This window comes from Eschscholzia californica, unplaced genomic scaffold (genome assembly GCF_041429995.1).
Source record: "Eschscholzia californica isolate CP2 unplaced genomic scaffold, dmEscCali1.0.p SCAF_3, whole genome shotgun sequence".
Classification (NCBI taxonomy): Eukaryota; Viridiplantae; Streptophyta; class Magnoliopsida; order Ranunculales; family Papaveraceae; genus Eschscholzia; species Eschscholzia californica.
In genome coordinates this window covers 38,805,697-38,825,342 of record NW_028238420.1, presented here as the reverse complement: position 1 = coordinate 38,825,342, position 19,646 = coordinate 38,805,697, and the positions used below count along the sequence as shown (strand labels likewise).

The 19,646-nt window shown below is 36.8% G+C and overlaps 1 protein-coding gene and 1 long non-coding RNA gene across 2 annotated transcripts; one reads left to right on the top strand and one right to left on the bottom strand.

The window, feature by feature from the left end:
* Window positions 1-1,265: 1,265 nt before the first annotated feature.
* On the bottom strand, window positions 1,266-18,196 carry LOC147550128 (uncharacterized). Its single transcript, XR_015237905.1, has 2 exons — window positions 17,366-18,196; window positions 1,266-1,688 (listed from the first exon to the last, which is right to left on the bottom strand). It is a non-coding gene; the product is annotated as an uncharacterized LOC147550128 (long non-coding RNA).
* On the top strand, window positions 4,828-16,802 carry LOC147550129 (protein FAR-RED IMPAIRED RESPONSE 1-like). Its single transcript, XM_086670236.1, has 5 exons — window positions 4,828-5,096; window positions 5,321-7,248; window positions 9,377-9,659; window positions 9,749-10,311; window positions 16,728-16,802. Exons 2-3 carry the CDS (start codon window positions 6,052-6,054, stop codon window positions 9,377-9,379), a joined length of 1,200 nt encoding a protein of 399 aa, XP_086526362.1. The 5' UTR covers window positions 4,828-5,096; window positions 5,321-6,051; the 3' UTR covers window positions 9,380-9,659; window positions 9,749-10,311; window positions 16,728-16,802.
* Window positions 18,197-19,646: the final 1,450 nt, after the last annotated feature.

Sequence of the window (19,646 nt, the reverse complement as noted above, 5' to 3'; positions counted from 1 at the left end):
TTTCTGGAACAAACTTTTCACCAAAAGATATCAATTAATCTTCTTTCTACAGCAATGCACCTTGAGATTTGGAAATGATAAAAAAAAATATAATGGGTTTGAGTATGTTTTTTTTTTATTATAACAGTCGTAGCAACTATTCATTCATATGAAAGTGAGTTACATTGTTGCTGCGAAGAGAAGGCAAGAGAGTAGGGATACAACCAGTAACATTAGATCTACTCTTCCTAGTACTAACAGCTAAAGAGTTAGCTTTCCCATTTAAGTTTCTATGTACATACAAAAAGTGTAACAAGTCAAAAGAGGAAAAGGATTGCTTGATTTTCCTTAGTACATGCTTGGCAGTCCAATGCACCGAGCTTGATAATCCATTCAAAAAGTTGTTGACATTAATCGAATCTCCCTCTGAAATGAGTTTCCTAAACCCATACTTCTGAGCCCACAAAAAACCTAGCTCGGCTGCCTTTCCTTCACCCTCATTTACTGATCTTGAGGTGGTGAGGAGTGATTCCTTTCCGATTTCTGTTCCTGTGTGATCATGAATAACAATAGCCAAAGCCGAGGTTATTTTTTTTTATGAAGGTTTGAGTATGTTAGTTAGAGCTTTAGAAAACATTTTTAGAATTCCATTCATCAAACTGTTTTGGTGGAACTCTTTGGTACGGGGAGACTATTGGTTTTTGGGGATAAAGGAGATGAAAATATTGTTAGTCAATATAGAGCTCCAGCAGCGGTATTGAATTTATGTACCTCCATGAGAAAAAAGCCCAACATTTCTTGAAGAACTCATTTTTCAAGCCATTTCGGGAGTTTAATAAATACCGGTGAGCATAAAGCGCCGTCCAGAATGAAGAATGGGTTGTAACGATCTAGAGTCCCATGTGTGTGTGCATATACCTCGTATGAGCAGAGGGAGTCGTGTTTGTAGAACATTAGCCCAAATAAAAATTGTACGATGTCCAATGAACCAAGGAATGAAACTTCGGTTTCGGTGAAAGTTTCGGTGGGTCCAAATGTGGAAACGTTTCATGAAAACGTTTCGGTATGTGTGGAAATTTTACAATTTTGCCGAAACGTTAGAAATATGATGAAATTGTATATAACAAGTCTCTTTAACCATAACTAAGCATAAAAAGATGTAATCTTCATTTGAACAATAGTTTATAATGTAGAATTGTAAATTACTTCCATGTTGTTACACGAGGGTATAACCCTTGCCCGCCGAGCACGGACAGTTTTGTCATGTGCGTTAAGTAAAGTGCATATGAGAAAATAGATTTGACTTAGAATATTAAGTCAACATATTAGAATAAGTCGATCTTAGTGTAACAAAAAACGATTTTACAAACTCTTTTCTTAACATAAGTTCAAACATCCATATCGGAATTCAGAACTCTTCTGAATATCATTTGTCGCTTCCACAACCACAGTTGTACGATCTTTTGCTGGAGGTTCTTTCTTTGATAAATCTATTGCTTGACTTTCATGTGACATTTCTTCTCTGATTCCTTCCGCAACCTTGGTTGTACGATCTTTACCCTTGTGGATATATTTGTGTAGATATTTAGTTGTCGAACTTCCTTAGACTTCGAACTTCAAAGAGTACTTTTGCCGGAGGTGCTTTGTTTGATATATCCATTCAATAATTGTTTGAACTAACCCCAAGTTGAGCTGCTGAGTAAAGGAACCTGGTCACAAAAGCAAGATTCAGTAAGTTAAGGGATTTGTTTAAAGCTTAGGATTTCTCGAACAAAACGTAAGTTTAAAGTTTGTCCAAACAAAACCTAATCCCAAATCTAGAAGACCCTAAGAAAGAAAATGTAAGATTATGTGAGCATAATATAATGAGGAAGATGGACAACAACAAATATTAAGCAAGATCAACAACCAATCGATTACAACAATTCTTTCAAGCACATGTCACATCGGTCACAAAATATTATTACCTTAGCTCTCCATTCATCAACTCAAGCTCATTTAAATCAAACAAACAAATAAAGTATGAAGAGCTATTCTAAATGGAAGTGAAACACTTGCAGGAAGTGAAATTTTTTTAACTTCAAAAACTTTAAACACCTTTAACCTTCAATGCAGACATCAACTTCGTAAGTTTTAGCGTGGGGATGTTTCATGAATTTATAAACATGAAGTCGTTTAGGCTTCACAGATTGTTGCATTGCATTAAAATAGACAAAAGATTTCTTATATATTGTTTCCATTGCATTTAACCTATCGGCATTACGAAGATAAAACTACAGTGAGCAAACTTCGACTTATATTCAGTTTCACTGGACGGAAGTTAAAGTAGAAGATAAAACTATTAAAGTAAAAGATAAAACTACAGTGAGCAAACTACAGTGAATAAACCTTGAGACATATCGGGTAAACTATGTGAATGTGCATAAAGATGGGACACAAATAGTTTTTTCGAACACATTATAGATCGAGTAAACTATAGGAATGATCATAAATTAAAATCGAGCTATTTTTTTTATTCGTCATGTTAGTTCACTGTTTACCTTCTTCAAAAAGTCGCGCCATCATCGAAAAAGGCAGCACATACATATTCATATTTTCCAACTATCCTAGCCTCGCGCCATCATCGAAAAAGGGGGATTTCAATCTTAATTTTGTCTTACTTTATCTTCTTACTTTTATTATTTGTATCGTCATGTCTAGCTAGCTTTTGTAGTCGGATACTCGTGATACATGTTTTGATGTGACAAGAGTTTTATTGCTTTTAATGATAAAATCTTCCGGATTTTTAGATCGTTCATGGACTGGAATCTGAGTTAAACCAAGAGTTTGTTGACCAATCCAAGTAAATGGGTGAAGTTAACTAACTTTTCATGCTTATAGATCATTAGTACTAGTCCCTATCGATTTTGTGGATCGAAGTATCCCCCTCACTTTATTCTTGCTCGACCCTTTTTCCCGAATCTGTCTCATCTCTTTTTATATAGTTTAGTTTATTTTTCATTGTTTCTTATAAATCAATCCAAAAATCAAATTATCACCTTTTATTTTAGTCTAAGATAGTGAGTGACACCTAGACCGGTGGCTAGACTCTCTCGATATCCGAATTACCTCTCTATCCTTGAGGATCGATCCCGGTCTTACCGGGTTATTACTTGACGCCCGTATACTTGTGGGTGGAGACCTATTTAGGGTAACCTTTTAGGCCCATCAAAAAACAAATCTGAACCACTTGATATAACTTCATGAGGATAAATCTGGGCCATTGGGAGGAGTGGCAAAGATACCCTCCTCCCTTATTATATAGATAAGACATTAAAACCAAAATGATCTCCTACCCCCTTCATCACCGTCGTTTGGACGTACATGAGATTCATTTCTCATAGCATTGCAATATTCATCCCATGACATTCGGCTTCGGAACCAATTCCGATATTGTTCAATGTGTGTCATGTATTGCTCTTGACGAATCCCGCATAGTGGTCCAATTAGGGGATATTGATGGTAAACATGAAAACTTGGTTGTTGAGGTACAAACATTGATGGTCGTTCATCTTCACTAGTGTTCCAAGAAATATGACTTGGGTAGTTATATCCAACTGATGCAGATGAACTATCATACCATAGGAGCTATTGTCGATACCCATACTACTAAAAGTATCTGTAACATCGTCAACATTATTGCCCCAAGAAGTATCTGCGACATTCATACTAGTCAACTGGTTTTTCCTTCGACAAGAATATGATACAGGTTCAGCTGGTCTCGGTGGGACTCCGTGATCATGATCTTGCGTTGCATGATTGTGTTCCTCCGTGAAAGGGGCATATCCTTCATTTCTCTCGTTACTATCTTCCTCAACATCGTTACTCTCATTATTCTGTCTGCTATCCCCGTTTCCACTATCTCTTGACGACCTAGAAGGTGAATTAGTACTTGACGAACTTGTGTCCATCAAACGATTAACATTTTCCTCTAAAAAAAAAAAAAAAACGATTAACATTTTCAGCATGTGAGGTGCTCGTGTAGGAATCAGTATTTAACCCTAGTGTAGAAGCAATTTGAGACCTTTTTCCTCTCTCTCTAGATTTTCCTCCAATCAACCAAATGAAGAACTAAATGAAGAAATCAAGAACAAGTAAAAACTAGAGAAGATGAAGAAGAAAAAACTAAGGGTATGAGTTGAACTTGCTAATCTGTTAGTTTCTTTATAAATAGAACTCAATCCTCAACCCCGACAATATAAATTTGAATCTTATCTCTTGGCTGTTGTTCTCTCAATAATTTCTGCTTTTCTTTAAAGGGAACAGTAGATCCACTAGGGTTTCTGGGTTTTTTTCAATTTTCGAAATTTCGGTCAGATTTCGGTCGAAATCTGACACGAAAAACATTTAGGTGTATTTTCACTTCGGTAGGGTGAAAAATAAAAAAATTTCGGTCATGTCGGCCGAAATTTTTCGAAGTTTCATTCCTTGCATTGAACAATTTAAAACGACGAACAAAAGAAACATTCTCTGAACCAATAAGACGATATATGAATACCTGTTTTCTATTCCAAAGTAAAATATGTACCTGAACTTTTATGAGAATCGTACGTATATTCGCATTGTCTATGTGTATAACGGTAATGCATTTGTGTCTTGCATCAGAGATTTAGACAGAGGAAGTGGAATCAACTATTTTAAAGGATTAGGCTGCCTAACACAACATACCTATATAACAACAATAAAGCTAGGCAGCCCGTCTTGGGCAAACTTCCACTTGAACCGTCTTGTCCACTTGGACAAGACGACAAAGTGGAAGTGCCTAGCTTTACTCCTAAAGCTGAAGTTTGCCTTTTTTTAACTCATGCCCAGGTTAGTCATTATTTTATTCATTCCCTGTTAATTATTATTTTATTTATCTCCCAATCAATTATTCTTTTAATCATCCCCAAATTGAGAGCATCACCACTCGTGCCCTAGGCTGAAGAAGAAGTATCATCTCTTCAAAGCTAGGCAGGGGAAATTAATGAATGCCATTCACCTTCATCAATTAGACTATTAACTTCTTCTCCCATCCAAAGTTCTCACTGCGATTCACCCTCATCAGATTTTTTTCTCTCACAAGATTTCACTATAAGGTAAGAATTTTATGAGATGCTTGTTTTTTTTTTTGAAACCCTAATGTATGATGTTAGGAATTTTGCCTTTAGAATTATAACTAGAAGAACTTAAACTATAAGAATCAAACTATAGAAACTAGAAGAACTCAACCAATCACCATTGTGTTTTTTTTTTGCATTATAATTTGGTTTTGCCTTTGTCTTGATCTTTTGTTCTTACTTTTTTACTGTTCTGTTTAAAGCATATATGGAAGGAAAATTTATCGATGTAGATTCTGATGAAGATCTTAGTTCTGAGAATGTTGTTGAAGAAAATGATTGTGGACTCGAAGAATGTGTTGAAAGTAAAGAGGATGTCGATGGTTCGAGATATAATAAATTAGAATTATTGGAATTACAGAAGGTAGGGACAGTACACGATAGTGTTGAATTTGTGTTTGAACTTTTCAAGAGATATGTTGTTTTATCAGGATTTCCCGCAAAGAAAAGGACTAGTAAAAAAGATCATAGTGGTTTGCTTCGATGGGTTACTTTTTCATGTGGTAGAGAAGGAAGACCTAAAAGTACTTCTTCTAATTGCTTAAATCCGAAACCATCGTCCAGGACAAGTTGTTTAGTTAAGATAAGAATAACACTTGAAGGCGATGAGAAATGGAAAGTAACGTCTTCATTTCTTGACCATAACCATCCTCTCAGTCCGAGCAAGTCTAGATTTTATAAATGCAATAGAAATATCAAGCCATCAGTAAAGAGAGCTTTAGAATTGAATGATAGAGCGGGAATTCGAGTGTGTAAGAATTTTGGAACGATTGTTGAAGATGCGCATGGCTATGAAAACTTAACTTCAACGCGAAAAGATTGTCAGAATTACCTAGCTAAAGTTAGGCGACTACGCCTCGGTGAAGGTGATGTAGTTGCAGTTCAACGTTATTTCTTGAAGATGCAATAAAAAAATGCAGATTTTTTCTATTGTATGGACCATGATGAAAAAGGTAGATTGAAAAATTTGTTTTGGGCAGATGGAAGGAGTAGGAAATCTTATAGAGAATTTGGAGATGTTGTCACGTTTGACACCACTTACTTGACTAATAAGTACGAAATGCCGTTTGCTCCGTTTGTCGGGGTAAATCATCATGGTCACACAATATTACTTGGGTGTGGTCTCATTTCAAATGAAGACACAGACACATTTGTTTGGTTGTTTCAGGCATGGCTCGCTTGCATGGATAATTGTCATCCTCAAGGAATCATCACGGACCAATGTAAGGCAATGCAAAATGCCATTGCAAAAGTCTTTCCTAATACTAGGCATAGATGGTGTTTATGGCATGTTCTCAAGAAATTGCCTTTAAAGTTTGGTATTAATAAACAAAGAGATCAAATCAGCTCGAGATTGCAATGTTTGGTTTATGATTCTCAAAACCCTAGAGAGTTCGAAGAAGGTTGGATTGAAATGATTGACAAGTATGGTTTGCAACAACATAAGTGGTTGAATAAATTATACGAAGATAGACATCGTTGGGTTCCAATTTACCTTAAAACCAGCTTTTGGGCAGGCATGTCAACTACACAACGAAGTGAAAGTTTGAATGCCTTTTTTGATGGTTATGTTCATCACAAAACAACTCTAAAGCAATTTGTTGAACAATATGGTCGTGCACTAAGAGATAAAGCAGAAAAAGAAGCAGAGGCAGACTTTAGGTCATATGCACACAAAATACCTTGTGTGACTAGATTTTCCATGGAAAAACAAGCCCAACAAGTGTACACTACTGAAAAATTTAAAGTATTTCAAAATGAGTTGGTTGAATTGTTATATTGCAAAGAAATTCATACCCACCGAGACGGCATGCTTACCGTACATGATGTACGAGCTGATATTATCATTGGAGACGGTGTAAAGAAAAGAATGGTTTATAAGGTCTATTGCAATCAAACAGGTGGTACTATACATTGTAGTTGTTTTATGTTTGAGTCCAAGGGTTTATTGTGTAGGCATTCTATATTAGTGCTGCTTGATCTTGGTATTGACTTCATTCCTGAGAAATACATTCTTCGTAGATGGAGAAATGATGTGACGAGAGCACATACAAAGGTGCCTATTGGATACGATGACTGGACATTAAGTGAAAACCTTCGTATTTATGATCGACTTTGTCGAGCCTTTATGATGGGTCATGAAAATGTCCCATCTAAGTCGTTTAATTTAGCCAAGTTACTCGGTTTCGAGTCTTTATTATAATAAAATGGTTGGTTTTCTTGATTAGGTGTCTTTTGCGGAGTTAGATGTGAAAAACGGTTAAAAACGAGGAAAAGACGCATGAAGGGTATTTTGGTCATTTGGAGTCAAGGACAATCTGGTAATTTGGCCAAGGTCAGTGCGTGGTTGAAAAGTAGAGGTCGAGACGAGTCCGTAGGAGAAAACGGAAGTCAATTCGGAGTCCGGATGAGTGAAAAATGCAAAGTCAAAGTCAGGTCAACATTTGGTCAGCTTTCGGTACAATGTCGGGCATTAATTTGGGCCGCGGTACACCAAAGAACACGTGGCGCGCTCCGGAGGTCATTGTATCTAATTCCCGTGTTTTCGCTTAACATTGAAATGACCCCTATAGGCCTGATCTGGTGTAGCGCGTTGCAAGTTGATACGGTAGTACCACTTCAACGTTTTAATCTTGACCGTTCTTCTCCGCGTGTCCCAGATCGACGGTTGCTGAGCGTCCTTCTCAATCTAATGCTTGTGTGTAGCCCGTTGCAACTTAACTCCGTGCACCCAATCCCACGTTTTAATCTTAACCTCTCGCTTCCGCGTTTTCAAGATCTGACGGCTTCGGATGGTTTGCTCCTTTATCCCATTCCCGTGTTACCCGAAGCTGTTTATTAACGTGATCCCGGACGCGTGTCACTTTCCTGTCTTCCCAGATCCTGCGTTTTCTTCATCCGACGGCTGCTGTATCTCTTTCAACTTAACACTATAATTCCGGCTACACCAAATCAGCCGAAATTCCCACAACTAACCCTAGCCGCCCAGAATTGTCCTTTCTTCATATTTAACCCATTAATTCCCAAAATGACCCTATCTTTTAAATCTTTTTACCATTTAACCCAACCAAAACCCAAACCCTATAAATAAATCCATTTCTCCTCCATTAGAAGCTAGACTTGCAAACCCTCTCATCCCTCTTCTCTATTCCCATACCACCTCTTCTTACCTAATCCCTCTTCTCTATTACCTATTTCTTTCTCCAACCTAATCCATCTTTTCCATTCTTTTTCTATCTTTCTCTACTACCACTACTACTTCTTCTCTACCACTATTATTCTTCCATTAATAGTCATCTCCTTCTTTCTTCCATATTCTTCTATCATCTTTATCCCCTTTCATCTCTTCTTTCTAACTTCTTTCTACATCTAATTTCTTCCTTCTCTTTCTTTTTCTTATTTGGGTGGCAATAAAATAGTTATTACTTGGATTTCTTGGAGTAAAATTCTTGAACATAAATGGAGCAAATCTTGGATAAAATGGAGATACATGGGGATATGGAATTGGACATTCTTGGTGATTTCTTTCCATTAATTTCTTAGTATTTTCATTTATTTTACAATGTCAATGAATGTTATTCTAGATTCCATGTATAGTTAATTTAGTCATCTAAGGTTGTAAATGAAACCCATTTTGGATCTTTATAATACTTGTTCTTGATTAATTAAATCCTTTGATGTGCTTTAATGTCTATTGATTGTTTATCTATATGGATTGGATTTTCTTTCCATTGCGCATGCCTCATAATTAGATATTTCATACTTTCGTTAAGTTGTTAGATGGAGTATGCTTTTTAGATGATGAATAATAGTTAAGTGATCCGAATCTATATAAGGAAGACAATTAGAATTAGTAATTATAAAATTGTTTTATCTAGAACATCATCCGGAATCCAAATAGTTCATTATATTGGATCCCGAGTAAATACAAAAGAGATTTAAGTAATTAAGTGTTTGTTTATAAAGTGAAATTATGCGGTGGATTTTATAACCTTAGGTATCCTCTCACCTCTCTCTTAGATAGTTTATTTAGATTTATTCGTTTTCTTATTTCTTAAAAATCAATTATCAAATTTATGAGTGGTGTGTGTGTGTTAGTCTAAGTTAGCTATTGACATTTTGATTATTGGGCTAAACTCGCCGTCAATATCCGAAGTTACCTACCTATCCCTTGGGACGATTCACGATCTTATTATAAATACTATAACTTGACCCCGTATACTTGCGGGAATAGACCTATTTTGGGCCTACCACTTTACTGAACTTGCAGATTTGTCATGTGATGATGATAGACGTTGTGAACAATACATTGAGTGAGTAGAGAATGAGAAAAAATCTATACCTTTGTTTAAAAAAAATGGTAATCCACCTCCTATGTCAAGAGCCAATATAGATAGTCATTTAAGTGTTGATGTTAATGAAGAAACCTTGCTCGATCCAAATTGTGTTAAGCGTAAGGGACGACCTCGTACGAAACGGTTACAGTCTACACTTTTTACCAAATCGAAGAAAAATGATGTGTCAAGTAAGAAGAAAAACAAGGTTAGTTATTGTATATATATGACTCTCTTTTTTTTCATTATTGTTAAGTATTTTTAACATCTCCGTATATTAAAATAAACTTGTTTTAGGAGGGCGAATCATCACATGATGCAGAATTTCATGCTACACAAGAAATCCCTCGTTATGATGGTCCACGAGATGTAGGATTCATTGTTTCTCAAGAAAGTCGTCATTATGATCAACAAGATGTGGGGTTCAATACTACTCAAGAAAGTCATTCATATAATTACTATGATTACGGTTATGGAAGTGTACGTATTTTTTTCATTACCTTTAGTTTTTAAGTTGTTTTTAATTTAATATGTTGGGTTGCAATTGATGCAGATGAACATGAATGGGAATCATGATATCAGTCAACAACATGAGAATGGGTCGTATGCAGCACCTTCTTACAATTTTGGAGCATTGCTAAAACAAATGGAACCTAAATAGAAAAGACAAAAGCTCTAGATTCTTTTGTTATGTTTTGAATCATTAGATATCACATTTTGGTTCTTTTTGTCATGAGTTGAATCATTTTTTTTATAGAACAGATACTAGATTGAAGAATGTTAAGAGGAAGAAACTGAAGGATCTTCAAGTGCAAAATTGAATCTATTGTTCATGACACTCAAATAGGGTGTTTGAGGGAGTATTGGAATAATATATTCATTATATTATATTGGAGAATATACCAATACTATTGGGATAATATTCCCATCATATTATAATATATGATATAAAGAATATTGGAATAATATACAAATCATATATACACATATATTGTATTTGTATATTATTACAATATCTATTGAAATAATATATTGAATAAAGCACAATTGGGAAGGAAGATCATCTCAAAGGATTGAGGACTATCAAACGGATCGTGTGTCAGGATCCAACGATCACCAATACTTGCATATATTTAGCTTTCCAATACTTTGTATTTATCAATATTTATGTAACATATTTGCACTTCTAATTATGTAAATAGGACCTATGTAAAGCCTATAAATACTTCATATTCAAGTCAATACAATTCACCTTTGAATTCATACTTCTCTCTTGTGTCTCTCTACATCTCTCAATTTAACATGGTATAAGAGCAAGGTTATTAGTGGGATATTACTCTCAAGTTATAAGGAGTTCCATTATTGTTCGGTTCGATTGTCTTACGATCAAGCAAAGGATTATCACTTTTTTATACTCACTCATTACCACTCAAAGGTCAGTAACAAATTCAAAAAAAAAAAAAAAAAACTGATTTTTTTTCATTTTATTTTTTTTTTCGATTTTTTTTCGGTTTATTAGGCTTTTATTAAGCCAGAAAATCAATTTCACCCTGTTCTGGAATTAACTAAACCTAACCCAGAATGAGTTCTAACCCATCCAGACTAGAATAACTTTGTCCCGGTTTTGTTTTTCAAACCCGGAATAGCCTTATCCAATTTTTTTAAAAACTAGACAACACCATCCCGGTTTCTTCTAATACCAGGATAGACTTACGGACAAACCCAGAACCAAAATCTCAAATTGGTTCCCGACCTCATCACAGGAGAACTTCTCTTCTCCGACGAGAACAACCACTCCGGCCAATTTCCGACATTTTTTTTCAATTCTAATCGCACTAGTTAACAATCTATAGGTGTTTATCACATATTAATGAGTTAATTACATGATTTCGGTGCTTATTTGGGATCCAAAAAAACGACTTTACAGAGAGTTTCAAATTTGTTTCTCTCTCTAGAAATCAACAATAATCGGTTAGTACTAATCTAATTAGTCTCCCAAATCAGACTATAAATGATCTAAAAACCACGACCGACCAACCCTTTGTTGTTTTCTACGTTTTTTTTTCGTCGTCGATTTTCTCTTTTCGGCGGCAGAAACCGTAGTTCTAAGTATTCCTGACGTACCTATCGCGACTGTTCCCAACCGTCTCTGAGTTATATTCTGACGGTAATTACCGTCACCTTTAATATAATATTTATTTCCTTATAAAAAAAAAAAAAACAATATAATAAGCAAACAAATTAATTTCAAATAGCTTATTTTTTCTTTCTTCACAGTTCCTTCATGGCCACTGACAACCCCACAATGGCGAATAACGATGTCTTCGACACGACTACCCAGAGTCCTATGAACACCTCTGACACATCACGCACTGTTAACCCAGTTTGCGATGAATATTATGTGCATCCTTCAGATACTGGTACTTCCGTTGTCCAATCTCCGGCTCTCACTGGACATGACTACGCGACTTGGGCTCATGGCATGCACAACGCCATTGTCATTAAAAACAAACAAGGATTCATCGATGGCTCTTTGCCCAAACCCACGGATTCCACCCATCTCCATGCTTGGATCCGCTGTGACACAATGGTTAAGAGTTGGATCCTCAACTCCGTCAGCCCTGACATCCGCAGTAGCATTATGCATTCGACTTCAGCTTTTGAAGTTTGGAAAAGTTTAAAAGAAAAGTATGCCAAATCCAACTCTCCTTACATGTATCAGTTGCGAAAATCCATTGCTTCCCTTCGTCAAGAAGCTTTGACTATTTCTGCTTACTTTTCCCAACTGAAAACTTACTGGGACGAGTTAGATTCCCTCCTCCCTCCCCAATCATGCGCTTGTGTTATTGGGAAGGCAACCATTGAGTACCATCACTCTGTCCGTACGATGGAATTTTTAATGGGACTGCATGAACGATTTTCACCCATTCGTAGTCAGATCCTACTTATGGACCCCTTGCCCTCTTTGGCCAAAATTTATAATATGGTTACTCAAGAGGAGCAACAACAATATATTGCTGCTGGTTCACCCTTTGACTATTCTGCTCTCACTACTAAGATCGCGGCTGCTGCCAAACAACATACTCAGAATTCTCAAAGAGGTAAACGACCACGCCCTTATTGTAGTACTTGCAAAATGCACGGGCACTCCACTGAAAATTGCAACAAGGGTGTACTATGTGATCATTGCCACAAACCAGGGCATACAAAAGAACAATGCTTCCAACTACACGGCTATCCAGAACGTAAAAACATTCCCCACCGCACTCTAGCTGTATCCAGTTCATCCACCAACAACACGTCTGCAACTCCGATCTTAAGTCAAGAGCATTATGATCGACTTATCACACTTCTCGAAGCCAGTGCTGCCCCTGGTTCTAAGGCGACTTTAATGTCAGGTACAATTTTAATGTCTAACCCTTCTTCTTGGATTGTAGATAGTGGTGCCTCTAACCACGTTAGTTTTTCCCTAAGTGCCTTCAGCTCTTACAACTTGGCCCCCCCATCATGTTATGTACAAATACCTTATGGGACCACCTATTTGGTGAAACACATTGGCAGAGTAGTTTTTTCAAACACTCTCACAATTGATAATGTTTATTACATTCCAAGTTTTAAATTTAACTTGATTTCTGTTAGCCAAATAAGTAAATCTTTACATTTGGATGTCAATTTTTCTCCAACTCATTGTGTTTTCCAGGAACACTTGACGACTCGGCAGATTGGTCTGGCTGATGAAATTGATGGCCTCTACATCCTTCGTAGAAATTTTTCAGTACTCGCTTTCAATAAGCCGCTCGACATTTGGCATCGTCGACTTGGGCACCCTAGTTTAGGACGCCTTAAATTTTTAGCTGAACAATTTAATTTTATTTCTTATGAGAAATCGCATGAATGTTTTGTATGCCCTATGGCAAAGCAACAAAAGTTACCATTTAATAAAAGTACTTCATTGAGTAAATTTTGTTTTCAATTATTCCATGCCGATATTTGGGGACCCTTTTCTGTCCCATCTTTAACCAACAAACGGTATTTTCTCACCCTTGTTGACGATTTCTCCAGATACATTTCTTATGGAATCCAAGTCTGAAACTAAGAAATACTTAGATTTCTTTTTTAAATTCAGTACCAAACAATATCACAAGACTATCAAGTCTATTTCTTGCAATCAGACTACAATGTCTTCAAGTCCGATTGAAATTTTTCGTTCTGATAATGGAACCGAGTTCCTTAGTAAGGATTTACAATCTTGGTTTCACTCAAACGGTATTATCCACCATCGTAGTTGTGTCTCGACTCCTCAACAAAATGGGGTAGTTGAACGCAAGCACCGACACTTACTTTATGTGGCACGTGCTCTTCGTTTTCAAGCACATGTTCCACTCACATTTTGGGGTGAGTGTTTAAAAACAGCAACTTATTTGATTAATAAGATGCCAACTCCCATTTTGTCATATAAATCGCCTCATGAAATTTTATATGAGACAATTCCAGATTACAATAACCTCCGCGTTTTTGGTTGCATCTGCTTTGGCCACAATGTCAACATAAAAAATAAGTTTGATCCTAGAGCAAAACCAGGTGTTTTCGTCGGTTATCCTCTAGGTAAGAAAGGATACACAATCTACGACCTAGAGTCCAAATTACTCTACGACTCCCGAAATGTAACCTTCTTTGAAGACAAATTTCCCTTTATGATAAAGGACAATGTTCATTCGTCTACTGACTCTTCGATTCTCCCTCCTTTTAAATTGGACGATTACACCCTCCATCCAACGACGCCTATATTTTCACCATGTCAAGACGAATATCAGTCACCATCTTGGATGGAGCCTCTGGTTTCCTATAATGCCACTACTCCTTCCACCATTTCCCCTATGGTGGAATCTCCATCAACTTCTTACACCCCGATTACCTCCGACCCAAACCTCAACGATGGGAACGACCCTTCACCATCCTTATCTTCCCCTTCGATTGAGCCTTCTTCGACTAATCAAAATCTTGAACCCACAACTACTTCACCGCTTCCGCACTCTGACATCGGCTCTCCGCCAGTGACACAACCAGAGGATGAACAACCACTTCCTTCTCGACCACTTCGTACCCGAAATCCGCCACCTTACTTAGCTGACTATCTTTGTTCGTGTACTGTTACACCGACCTCCTACACACCATATCCATTAACAGACTACATTGGTTTCGAGCGTTTTAGCCCTTCTCATAAGGCATTTTTTACTTCGATCATCGCTACAGAAGAACCAAAATCTTATACGGCCGCCAAAGAAATTCCAGAATGGCGTGACGCTATGGCTAAAGAAATCTCAGCCCTCGAACAGAACAACACGTGGGATCTGACCCCTTTACTACCTGGGAAGAAACCCATTGGTTGTAAGTGGATTTACAAAATAAAATACCGCTCTGATGGTTCAATTGAACGTCATAAAACGCGACTCGTTGCCAAGGGTTATACCCAAGTTGAGGGCATCGACTATCACGACACCTTCGCCCAAGTCACCAAATTGGTCACTGTTCGTGTCTTACTCTCTCTTGCTGCCATCCGAGGATGGCCACTCCATCAATTGGATGTCAACAATGCATTTCTTCAAGGTGACTTAAATGAAGAGGTGTACATGAACATCCCACCTGGTTTTGGCAAACCAGGCAATAATCAAGTATGTCGCTTGAACAAATCTCTCTATGGTTTGAAACAAGCCTCCAGACAATGGTTTGCTAAATTTTCTACCGGTCTAAAGGCCGAAGGGTTCAACCAATCTTCCTCCGACCATTCTCTTTTCTGTTATTTTCATGGTTCGACTGTAATTTACATTCTTGTCTATGTTGATGATATCATCCTCACGGGCAATAATGACAAGGCGATTCAATCTCTTCGGCAGCGTCTTGAACAACGATTTTCCCTTAAAAATCTAGGACGCCTCCAATACTTTCTTGGAATTGAAGTTTCTCGTTCGCCCAAGGGTATCTTTCTCTGCCAACGAAAGTACACCTTAGACATTCTTCGAGACTCTGGTCTCCTCGGAGCCAAACCTGTTTCATTCCCAATGGAACAACATTTGAAATTGCTACCGACAGACGGTACACCTTTAGATGACCCCACACAATTTCGTCGTCTGATTGGTCGACTTCTTTATGTCACTGTTACGCGACCTGACATTGCATTTTCGGTCAACTACCTTAGTCAATTTATGCAACACCCCCGCACTACCCATATGGATGCAGCGACTCGAGTTCTACGATACTTAAAAGGTACCCTAGATCATGGGATTCTCCTTTCATCGTCCAGCTCTCTCACCATTTCTGCCTTCACTGATTCTGATTGGGCCAGTTGTCCTATTACTCGGCGTTCTACCACCGGCTACTTCACTATGTTAGGTGCAATCCCATTATCTTGGAAATCCAAGAAACAACCGACTGTTTCTCGCTCCTCCGCAGAAGCAGAATATCGAGCCCTTGCTTCTCTAACAGCAGAACTTCAATGGTTGAAATATCTATTTCAGGACTTACGCATTCCAATTCCTGAACCATTTCAGGTTTATTGCGACAATATGGCGGCAATACACATTGCGACAAATCCTGTTTTTCACGAACGAACTAAACATATCGAGCTCGATTGTCACTTTGTTCGTGAGAAACTTGAGTCCGGTCTTATTAAGACGACCCACATCCGCTCTTCCGAACAAGTAGCTGACATTTTCACAAAGCCGCTTGGTTCAGACCAGTTTCACCGGTTAGCATCCAAGTTGGGCTTGTCTCAAATTTCTTCACCTGCTCCAACTTGCGGGGGGGGGGGGGGGGGGGGGGGGGGGGGGGGGTATTGGAATAATATATTCATTATATTATATTGGAGAATATACCAATACTATTGGGATAATATTCCCATCATATTATAATATATGATATAAAGAATATTGGAATAATATACAAATCATATATACACATACATTGTATTTGTATATTATTACAATATCTATTGAAATAATATATTGAATAAAGCACAATTGGGAAGGAAGATCATCTCAAAGGATTGAGGACTATCAAACGGATCATGTGTCAGGATCCAAGGATCACCAATACTTGCATATATTTAGCTTTCCAATACTTTGTATTTATCAATATTTATGTAACATATTTGCACTTCTAATTATGTAAATAGGACCTATGTAAAGCCTATAAATACTTCATATTCAAGTCAATACAATTCACCTTTGAATTCATACTTCTCTGATCTTGTGTCTCTCTACATCTCTCAATTTAACAGGGAGAATTTCTTATTTTTGATGTCTGTATTTTGATGCATTTGGATTATATAGAGAGATATTTTTCTGAATATTTAGTATTTTGACCTTGTTTGAAATTAGTATGGTTGGGTTTCTTTGAACTTTCAATGCACTATTTTGCTGAGAAATTAAGTGACTTCAATTTAACAGAGAAACAAAACTAGGGTTAAATAAGATTAGTGGACTTCTGTTCTCCATATCAGACCAAAAACGTTCTAGATTTGGGGATGAATAAAATAGTATTAAGTGGAGATGGGCATGAATTTAAAAGAATAATTAATTAGGAGGTAAATAAAATAATAATTAAAATGAATAAAATAATGACTAATATGGGGATGAGTTAAAAAGCAGACTTCAGCTTTACAAGGTTGTAGTGGACAAGACGGTTCAAGTGGAAGTTTGCCCAAGACAGGCTGCCTAGCTTTATTCATATAACAATGATATGCATATAAATTATATGCTTGGCTCCACATATGCCATATTCGAAGACCATCTCATCCTGATGAAACTTTGGAAATGGCATACAGGGAGCCAGGCATATCTATTTTTTTTTTTTTTGTAATGGTAACATTCGAATTGTGGCATCTCTATATATCTAGTGAAAAGATAAACACATTACCCCAACTAAGCTCGGCTTTGCCAAACATGTCCATTCATTTACCATTTTGCGCATGTATATATATGCTCATTATCATCAACATCTTAATTTCGATCGGCATCATCACTACATATCATCAATACACATTAAGAACTACTGGTGATAATTGAAAATAACATTAATATTAGGGATACTTGGAGTTCTAGAGAGTGAAACTAGAGAAAGCAAAAAAAAAAAAAGTAGTAGAAGAAGAGATAGGAAGATAGGGGATATGACTACAAATACTGCTCTACAATATCAACAGAGTAGTATTTGAAGTCCAGATGATATGATAAAATGGGGGCTACTAGTAGGGTGTATATATATATATATACGCATACTTAAAAGTGATCCAATAACTAAACCAGTGGGTGCATGACCCAATTACACAAACCACAAATAAATACCATACTTTTGGTTTGAGAAAACAACCAAACTCTAACAGCTAAGGCCTAAGAGAGAAGGGTAGCTTTTGAGTTGGCAAATGAAACAAACATATAGAGTAATAGAGAGAGAGAAGGTGATCATGAAAAAACCCCCTAGCTCCTTCCAAGTTCCATCCTCACCTCAACTGCCTACTTTTGAGTTCCTAAACTCACCAAATGTTGTGCTAAAATTGGTTTCCGTTTTGAATGGGAATGTAAGTGATGATGAGAGAGAAAGAATACAAACAAAAGGGTAGCTTGGTTGCTCAAAACATGTGGGGGTTTCATTGAGTTTGACCATCCTCACCACCAATACCACTACTATTTAGTAGTATATATATCTATATAGAGAGAGAGAGAGAGAGAGAGAGAGAGAGAGAGAGAGAGAATAACAAGAAGAGTTGCAGGCAGGGGAGAGAGAGAGAGAGAGGAGTGACAGATAAAGATGGGTCATTAACCACGCAACTTCCTAGACTTATGGTTATTATGGTCACGAAAGCAACATTACTTTTCTACTTATCAAACTGATTTGTCTGCAAGTGTTTGGAATACTTGTAGATTCCCCTCTCTCTCTCTCTCTCTCTCTACTCTGGATAAAAACAATTCGATACCGTTTCTCTCTCAACACGCAAATATTCCACCTTTCCTGCTTCAATTTTACTATCACCCTGGGAGTAGGCATAGGTCATATAACACTAATCTTCATATATTGGATTTCAAAATTAATAAACAAGAGAGAGTTGCAGAGAAGAAATATATATATATATATATATATATATATATATATATATATATATATATATATAGGGAGCGAGAGAAATATGTCATGTAACCGACTAATCTATTTTATTATAATTGACTAGGTTTCAGCCACGTCCGCACGTCCTACGGACGACGGACGAGGCAGACGCTATTCAAAAGGGAGAAGATGAAGATATTGTTAATCTTTTTTTTTTCTATTGCGGAGAGAAATGAGGGAATAGATCATAACCAATTTTGACACTAATACCCTTCTTTTTTTGTCTATTTACATAATAAGTATTTTATATCATCCGTCGGATTTGATCTCTATCAAACTCCCAGAAAAAATGGACGGTCAAACTTATTCAAAATAAACGGCTGACCTGTTTTTATATATAAAAAGATTAGTGACTAAAATGTGGTTTTGATGTTTTTAAATTAGGGAATCGCATTAAATCCATTCGAGATTCTTTTTTTGTTACAAGTACTGAATCTATTACTAAATCAAACACATTTATTGGTTCTAACGCATTTTGCGAGACTAACCGTTGGAGTGTTAACTTTCCGCGGGATGAAGGAGAACTTGACACCAAAGAAGTTTGGAATTAGTTTCCTAATCTTCGTAACATGAATCTCTGGGTGCCATCAGATCACGTGAGTTGGGTTTTGGAGATGTTTTATGATTGTCAGGTTGTCACTTTCAATATGAATGAATTTGAGATTACAACTTGCTGCCCATGGTATTCCTTCTAAGATTGCAATGTTTTTGCTTTCTTCAGCATTTCTGGCTCTAATGGAAGAAGCTTTTGCAGAAACGAATTTGGCTTTGTGATCATGAATTATGCAACTAATACCGACATGATCATTGATATTCAAAATGAAATTGAGTATCATATTCAATCCTAATTAAAATCTTAACCATTAAAAGGAAAAACAACTTATGATTTACATCTAGTGATTGGGTAATCTGAACTTTACCTCTCTATAGTTATTTAGAATAAAACTGAAAAATAAAATAGAATATGAAAGACAAAAGAGAGTTAATTTGGTTTCATGAAATTCATAGGCAGAAAGGAACCGATGAATGGGAATGAAAC

Coding starts and splice junctions, on each gene's coding strand:
- LOC147550129 (XM_086670236.1), top strand. CDS start 6,052: ATGGACCATGATGAAAAAGGTAGATTGAAAAATTTGTTTTGGGCAGAT.